At 37.0% G+C, this 9,074-nt stretch overlaps 1 protein-coding gene across 1 annotated transcript; it reads right to left on the reverse strand.

Annotated features, from left to right (window-relative positions):
- Positions 1-1,309: 1,309 nt before the first annotated feature.
- On the reverse strand, positions 1,310-2,254 carry LOC138916851 (olfactory receptor 5AN6-like). Its single transcript, XM_070230455.1, has one exon. The coding sequence runs from the start codon at positions 2,252-2,254 to the stop codon at positions 1,310-1,312; it is 945 nt and encodes a 314-aa protein (XP_070086556.1).
- Between the last annotated feature and the right edge of the window lie 6,820 nt (positions 2,255-9,074).

Genomic DNA, 9,074 nt, shown 5'->3' on the forward strand with positions numbered 1-9,074 from the left:
TCAAAGTGTAGAATTTGGGTGCCATGGATAAGCGATGGAGGACATCTTTATGTCACTAAGAACCATTTGTGCTCCACACATGACACTTCATGAAATTCAAGATGGATTGTTGCTACACTGAGAAGAATGTGGCAGACCACAATATGCCCAAAGGTTCTGTCTGTAAAAGGGGAATAATTCCTCATCAACCAACTGCACGTGTTAATAGAAAAGAATCACTTCTATGCAATGTAACCGTATGAAGTTGAAAGTATTGTATAAATACTAATATAATACGTATGAAGATTAGTACTTAAACTCTTTCCTGAAAAAAATATTTCTTCTTAAATTTTCTTTAAGTTCTCTTGGTTGGACTCTGAGTTTCCATGGTCCCCTCAAGTCTGGTGTCTCTGCTGCTCCCTGGTCAAACTTAAGGCCTGGGAATCTCTGAGAGGCTCAGGGCACTGGGACTTAGACCCTGTCGCCCACACTCACGATGAAAGCCTTCATTTCTGAGGTCTTATATGGTCTCTGGGAAGCTACCTTGGAGTATGCTCCAGGCCACCTATGCCCAGAAGTTGATGACTTTGACTTCTTTCTAGTCTCTGAGAATCTCCCCAACTCTTGACCTGAAAAGTGCCCCTTCTATCTACCATTCCTTTCTCCAATTTTTTTTTCATAATTCACTTCACAAGGACACTCAAGGAGTAGGATAGAGGGAATAAGATTATTTGAGAATAAAGCTAGATTATCTTTCTCCTTCTTCTCTCCTCTCATCTCCTCTCTCTCTTTCTCTCTCTGACTTTTTCTCTCTTTCCATTTCTCTTTTTTCTGTGTCCCTCCCTCTCACACCCTCTGCCTTTGGGATGAAATTATAAAAGTATTCATTTAAAAATTACTCTTAATTTTCACATCTATAATTTTATACATGATTTTGTTTTATTGTAATCAAAACATAAATAAATACCTAGTTAAAAATAAATAAAAGACATTTTAAGAATTGTAGAGGAAAGACCTATTTGAGTGGCTTCCTAGGTCTTCTCATTTATCTACATATAATATCAATCGGAACTTCTAATCTCGAAACACTGTTTTACCTGCCTAGGTCTAATCATGGAAAAAGACCTTTTAAACTGAATTCAATGTTGCTGACACTGCATTAGGCAGATCACTTGGTGGTGGCAGCTAAACATAATGGCATTAAGACATGAGAAGCCAAGTTTTCACTTCTTCTCTCTACCTAGCTTTCTTGTAACCTATAACAGGTCACTTGCATATTTTTGCCCTTGTCTTCCTTATGGAGGAAATAATATTTGCTCAAATATTATTCTTACTGAGATAAATATGTTGCCTTCTTTACTACCCTCATCAAGGCCTCTTTGATCTCCTTGTTCCTCAGGCTATAGATAAAAGGGTTTAACATTGGGATGAGGATAACATAGAACACTGACAGAACGTTGTTCTGCTTTTTGGAGTGGCTAGAGCTAGGATGCAGGTACACAGAGAAGCCCATGCCATAGAAGATTGTCACAACAGCCAGGTGGGAGGCACAGGTATTGAAGGCCTTGGCACTACCTTTTATGGAGGATATTTTCAGGATGGAAGTTGCAATAAAACCATAGGATAAGAGGATGACAAGGAAGGAAGTGAATCCAACAAAAATAGATTCCAGAAAAAGAATCATTTGGCTCATAAAGGGATTGGAGCAAGACAAGGAAATAATCTGGGTTATGTCACAGAAGAAATTTGGAATGATATTGTGCCCACAAAAGTAGAGATGAAAGCAAGAAACTGTTTGAATTAAGCTACCAAGGAAACCACTCCCATAGGCTCCAGCAACCATCTTCTGACAGAGGTCAGGATCCATGATGGCTGAGTACTGCAGAGGCCTACCAATAGCAATATATCTGTCATAGGCCATTACGGCCAACAGGCAGCACTCAGCCTGAGCCATCCAGGACCCAACAAAATACTGGGTGGCACAAGCAATGAACGAAATTGTTTTTTCATCTTTTAAGAAGTCTGAAAGCATCCTTGGGCTGATGGAAGAAGAATAGCAGATGTCTATAAATGACAGGAAACTGAGAAAAAAGTACATAGGTGTGTGCAGGTGGGAGTCCATCCTGATAAGGAGGATGAGACCAAGGTTCCAGATTATGGTCAGAAGGTAGATCCCTAGGAAGATTGGAAAGAGGATAAGTTGCAGCTCTTTTTCATCTGACAGTCCCAGGAGAACAAACATGGCCACAGAAGTATGATTTCTATCCTCTTTCATGGACCTGCTCAGTACTATCTGCTGAGAAAAAGATGAGAGAAGGAAATGTTTTCATCCTCAAAAAACAAAAGAAGACACTATTTTTTTCCAGTGATGCTACTGACTGTGTATACATCTTCAATCATGAATGTCAAGTTAATCTGTGTTTCATGTATAATCATGAAACTTAACTAAAAACTTCTCTTAGTTAAATATTGTCATTCTCTTTGGGGACAAAAGACAGTAAACAGGCACCATTAGTACATTATCTACTAAAATGTCTTGATTTCATGTTTTTCTGTTCCAGATTTTTAAAATATAGGAGGGGTCAGCCCGGTGGTGCAGCGGTTAAGTTCGCACATTCAGCTTCAGCGGCCCAGGGTTCGCCGGTTCAGATCCCAGGTGTGGACACGGCAGCGTTTGGCAAAAGCCATGCTGTGGTAGGCGTCCCACGTATAAAGTGGAGGAAGATAGGCATGGATGTTAGCTCAGGGCCAGTCTTCCTCAGCAAAAAAAGGAGGATTGGCAGTAGTTAGCTCAGGGCTAATCTTCCTCAAAAAAAATAGGAGACTTAGACATATAGTAAACCAGAAAAACACTGTCATCTCTCTATATGGTGAAACAGAACGATTCTGCCAAGGCATGGCTCTGACATTTATTCAGTGATTGAAGAAGCCACTGAATCCTGTGAGCCTCATACATCAAATAAGGATGATGAAATACATGCTCTTTAAAATCTCCTTGAGAACTAATGTTCAATTAATCTGTAATCAGGGAGTGTGGACATTTCTATAGCTGTCTTTCTGCACTCATACAGCCTTGAAAGATATAAGAATAATGCAATGGGATGGTGGGACGAGTCACACACCAAGAAGCAGCTTGGAAATGGATGTGACTTACTCTTATTAACGATGCTAAGAAAGATACTGAGAAATTAGGTAAGAAAGATTGAAAGAGCCATTATGCTCCTTTCCTCAGAGGCGTATTTTTTCTTTCCTCAGTATAGAAATACTTATGAGTTAAATTATCTAGGACAGTGATTTCTGATCTTCTTTGAGTCAGTGATACTTTTGAAACTCTTTTGGAAATTCTGGACCATCTACCAAGCAAACTGCAGCTACTTACCGCCTTTGCACATGGTTTTGTTAGATTCTCAGTCACCCTCCATTCTATTCATGGTTCCTAGGTTAAAGACTTCTACAAAATAAACTGACTTTAACTCATGTAAAGGTTAGGATGCTTAGGCAGTGGATATGGGGATTAGGAAACTGAGGCAGGATTTCTGGAAGTTCTTCCTCCTTTTGTCTTTGGAGCCAGTCCAGGGAAAGTAAGCACTAAGTCCTCAGGCCAAATGGTAAATAACCAAAATAATGTTTTTGCCTTAGGTACTGAATGCCCTCTTCAAGATGCTGTAGTTGTCATCTCTCCAGATGGTCATACAACAACTACCAACACAAACCCATTTTTATTTAGATGAACTCAAACTAGAAAGAAAATAATAGAAAGCTGTGAAAGGTAGAAAATAGATGCCAAATACAGCCTAAGAGTTGTATATGGTTAAAAGTAGAAGTCTTGGAGATTTCCCTGGAAGTAGGCTGTGACATTAATGGAATAAACTGCGTTTGTGAACAACAAATATTTGTCAGTATTAGCTACTCAGAGTGTCTTTCTTTTCCCCAACTATTTCTCAGCCTCCTAATTCCAAAAATGAATGAAAAGAGAAAATACCCATAGAAGCATAAGACTATAGCCTGAGAAGTAAGGTGGACAGTTTCATTCCCCAAAATCAGACTAATCATTGCTTCATAGTCCCTTGAACATGTTTTGAAAACAGTTGATTTATGCACTGTTTTAAAAATAATTCTGAAGGAATGAAGTTATTAATTAGAGAAGAAATTTAAGATTAGTAGTCAATACGGAAGGAGAAATGGTAACAGACAGATATGTGTAATTCATCCCAGACTTAGATGTCGTTATGTCCACAGTAAGACTGAATGGGGAGAGAATTTTGCGAGAACAGAGGAGACAATCACATTCTTCATTATCGTTACCATCATCATCATGACCAATAATCATGACAACAAAAAGATTTATTGAGCAACTGCAATATATACTGTTCTTCTTGCAATCACGGAGACATTCACAGCTTCCTCTAATGTTCATTCAATCAATATGGTAGCCTAAGTCTGGTGTGCTCCTACTAAACAAAGCTAATACTCTTAACATTGTCTCTATATTTCTATTAATATTTCTATTATATGCCTCTGGAACCCCAGTTAGCTGTATCTTGAATCTTCTTGCTCTACTTTCCACATCACTGAAACATCCATTGTTTGGATTCCTCTACTGTGCTCTGTTTAATTTTTAAAGATCTCTATTCCAGTAAATTAGTTCTCTCGTAAATTGTGCTTGTGGGCTGTTTAACTCCTCCATTGAATTTCAAATTTCAATCATAACATTTTGTTTTCTCTCTAAAGGTTTCACATTGTTCTTTATCCACTTGGTCAGCTTGGAAAGTCTCATATTGTTTTATCTTACTTTCAATAATATCCTTTATTTAAACTTTTAAAACGTACTTATTGAAATAATTATTAGCTAATAATATAAATACATAGTTTTCCAAATTGCACTCCATAGTTTGATATTGTTTCTTACTCTTGCTCAAGTGCCTTGTTTAATTGCGTGATGAGTAATTTTTTTATCTTAAACAATGTTCCCTTAAAATTTATCTGTGGGAAACATTAATGCTTCAGTTTAAAATGTGTTCCCTCAGAAATGATTTACATTACTTCTGTCAGATACCTTAGGGACAACACCAAGCCAGAATTCCTTTAAACAAAAATTTTGACTTGATGTTTTTTGATGTTATAATATTCACATCAAATAGGCTGCATATCTACATAAGTAGATAGATAAGATTAAAAATTATCAGGGAAAGGAGTGATATCAGCATCTTAGCACTGAAAAGACATTCCTCCTTTTTCTCCTGCTTTAGTAACAATGAATTAGAAGTCATCCACAAACAAAAGTACCTTTGTGGGAGTTGTAGTATCCAGCACCAAATGCCAAGAGACCAGGAGGAATCTGCCCACCTGTGAACCAGTAACAGGCAAACAGACTTCAGTATGGGCTACAAAGCCAGCAGGATCAGTGTGAGCCTGCCCCAACCCATCTTGGTCAGGGTTGAGCAAAGGCTAGAGATGATTTGAGCAGCCACCCATGAATGAGAGAGACTTTGCAGTAGCTCGCACTTCCTGAGAGAGGATTCCAGCACACAATTGGAGCTGAAGAAAAATACGAATTTGTTTACAGTGAAGACAATGAAAGGAGATTTCTCAGCACCACCTTTCCCAAGGCAACACTGCAGAAGTTAAACAATTCGTTGTGGCAAACTCTCCTGCAGGGGAAAAAGAACAGTCACTGAGTACCCAGGATACCACAGTTGTGCTAGATGCATTCAGAAACCTCTTTATCCCTAGAAGTACCTAGACTACTGAACAAGTAATCCATGACTGGAGAGAGAGAGGAGATCAGGAAAGGGATCAAAAAAACATATATCAAAGGTATTAATGAAGTATAGTTCCCTATTTCAGCAGGAAGTCCACCAATGAGCCACTAAGAGTACCACAACAGAAGATCTCCTGACCAGATGCACGAGAAACCCCAGCCTCCCAGTCTTAAACCCACGCCTCTCCCCACCCTGCCACTAGCTTCTTGTGCATATTCTTGAGAGCAGCAGTGAGAGCAACTCTAGTAAACTGAGTTCTCTCAGAAAGAGAGATCAGGGTCTCTGGGCGAGGGACAAACCACAAACAGGAGCTCTAGAGCCACATTCTTGAAAACTAAATAGAGGTTTCCAATAGCCAGACTGGTTAGGTGGTAAGAACGAGAGAAAATGCAATAGCTTAAGAATTCTACAACAAGAGGGAACGAGAAGAGTGGAACATGTGTACCCATACAAAGGCAGAGGAAAACTCACCTATAAAATCACAAAAGATGGCATACCCCATCTGAGGCAATTAGTAAAGGTTTAAGGAGATGTCTGCTACTTCAAATACTAAAGCAGCAATACAAACCTACAAGAAACATGAATTATCAAGAAAATATGTCACCACCTAAAGAGAACAATAATTCTCAAAGTACAAAGCTGAAAGGCACAGAATTTTGCAACCTGGCTGATAAAGATTTTTAAAACAGCTGTTTAAAACAACCACAAGAAAACTCGGAAAAACAATTGAATGACATAAGGGAGGAAAAATGAACAAAATGAGATACTCACCAAAGAGATAAAAATTATAAAAAGGAACCAAACAGGAATTCAGGATCTGAGGCGTTCAATGAATGAAATGAAAAATGCAATAGAGAGCATCTGCAGTAGAGTAGAGCAGATGAAAAATGAAAAAGTGAGCTACAGGACAGGGAGTTTGAAATAACCCAGTCAGTGCTGAGCAAAGAAAAAAGAATGAGAAATAACAAAGAAAGCCTACGTAATCTATGGGATTCCATCAAAACCAAATTAGAATAATAGACGTTAAAAATTAGAAAAGACAGAGAAGGTGGCAAAAATTTTATTTAAATAAATAATCCTGAGAACTTCCAAAACCTGGGAGAGATTTAAACATCTAAGTTCAGAAAGCTAACAGATAACTCCATTATCTCATGAAAAAAGAGCTTCTCCAAGAAACATTATAATAATGCTATCAAAAATCAAAGATAAAGAGAGAATCCTTAAAAAAAAAGAGAGAGAGATTATAACCTAAAAATGAATCTTCACTAAGCTATCAGCAGTTTTCAAGCACACATCCTACAGGCCAGGAGAGAGTAAAATGACACAGTCAGTACTGAAAGAAAAACTGAAAGCCAAGAATACTCTATCCCACAAAGTTACACTTCAGATACGAGTATGAATAAAGACTTTCCTAGAAACACAAAAGCTGAGGCTGTTCATCACCACTAGACCTGCCTTGGAAAAAATGCTGTAAGAAGTTTTTTCAGCTGAAACAAAAAGACATTAGTCAGTGACATTAAAACATCTGAAAGTATACAACACAGTAATAAAGGGAAATACACTATCAGGCTTAAAAAGATTCTTATTCTGTACTTGGGTGGTGTGTAAACCACTTAACTATACTTTAAAATGTTAAAAGTGAAGAGTGTTAAAATAATTGTAGCTACTATGATTTGTTAAACAATACATGTGAAAAGAAATAATGGCATACACAACATAAAAGGGGAGAATAGACAGGTACGGCTTTTGTAGACTAAGTTAAGTTACTATAAGCTAAAAATGGACTGCCCTCCCTGTGAGATGTTTATATAAGACTTATGATAAGCACAAAGCAAAAACTTGGAGTAGATTCACAAAACACAAAGAAAGAGAAAATAGAGCATACGACCCAAGAAAATCACCAATGTACTATGGTACACAGAAACAGAGGGGAAAAGAAACAACTAAAATAAAAACCAACCAGAAAACTATGAATAAGATTGCATTAGTAAGTCCTCAAATATCAATAATCACTCCAAATGTAATGGATTGAATTCACCAATCAACAGGCAGAGTACTGGATGGATTAAAAAGCAAGACCCAACTATATGCTGCCTACAAGAGACTCACTACAGCTTTAAGACACACATAGGCTCACAGTGAAGGGATGGAAAAGACACTTTATGCAAGGAGAAAGCAAAATGAAGCAGAAATAGCTACATTCATATCAGACAAAAACACTTTAAGCCAAACACAGAAACAAGAGACAAAAAAGATCATTATATAACAATACAGAGGGCAAGTCATCAAGATGATAAATGTAAATATATATGCATTCAAAATCAGAGCAATAAAGTATATTAATCAAATATGAACAGACCTGAAAAGAGATTTAGACACCATACAATAATTATAGGGATTTTAATACCCATCTTTTAGCAATGGGTAGTTCATCCAGACAGAAAATCAACAAAGGAAATGTTGGACTTAAAACACACATTAGATGAAATGGACCTAAGACATTTATAGAACGTTGCATCCAATAGCAGCAGAATACATTCACTCCTCAAGTTCACACAGAATATTTCCAGAATACATCATATGATAGGACACTAAACATGTCTTACAAAATTTAAGATTGAAATCATACCAAGTATCTCTTCTGACAACATTGATATGAAACTAGAAATAAAGAAGAAGAAAGCTGCAAAATGTATACATATGTGTAAACTAAACAACACACTCCTGAACAACCATTGAGTCAAATGAGAAATCAAACAGGAAATCAAAAAACATCTTGAAACTAATTGAAATGGAAACATAATACACCACAACCAATGGGATGATACAAAAGCATTTCTGAGAGGGAATTTTATAGTGATAAATGCATATATTAAGCATATAGAAGAATCTCTAACAACAACCTAACATTATGTCTCAGGGACTAAAAAAGAACAAACTAAGCCCAAAGTGAGTAGAAGGAAGGAAATAACAAAGGTCAGAGTGGAAGTAAATAAGTTACATACCAAAAAATCAATAGAATCAATCAATGAAGTTAAGAGCTAGTTTTCCATATGACAAAAAGAATTGACAAATCTTTAGACTAAGAAATAAAGTCAAAAGTCTCAAAATCAGAAATGAAATAGGAGACATTACAAGCAATACTGCAGAAATACGTAAGATTATAAGGAACTACTATGAACAATCATATGCCAACAAATTGAATAATCTAGAAGAAATGGAGAACTTCCTAGAAATATACAAGCTACCAAGAATGAATCAGGAAGACACAGAAAATTTGAATAGAACAAAGACAAATAAGGAGATTGAATCAGTAATCAAAAACCTCCTAAC

Source organism: Equus caballus, chromosome 12 (genome assembly GCF_041296265.1).
Source record: "Equus caballus isolate H_3958 breed thoroughbred chromosome 12, TB-T2T, whole genome shotgun sequence".
Classification (NCBI taxonomy): domain Eukaryota; kingdom Metazoa; phylum Chordata; class Mammalia; order Perissodactyla; family Equidae; genus Equus; species Equus caballus.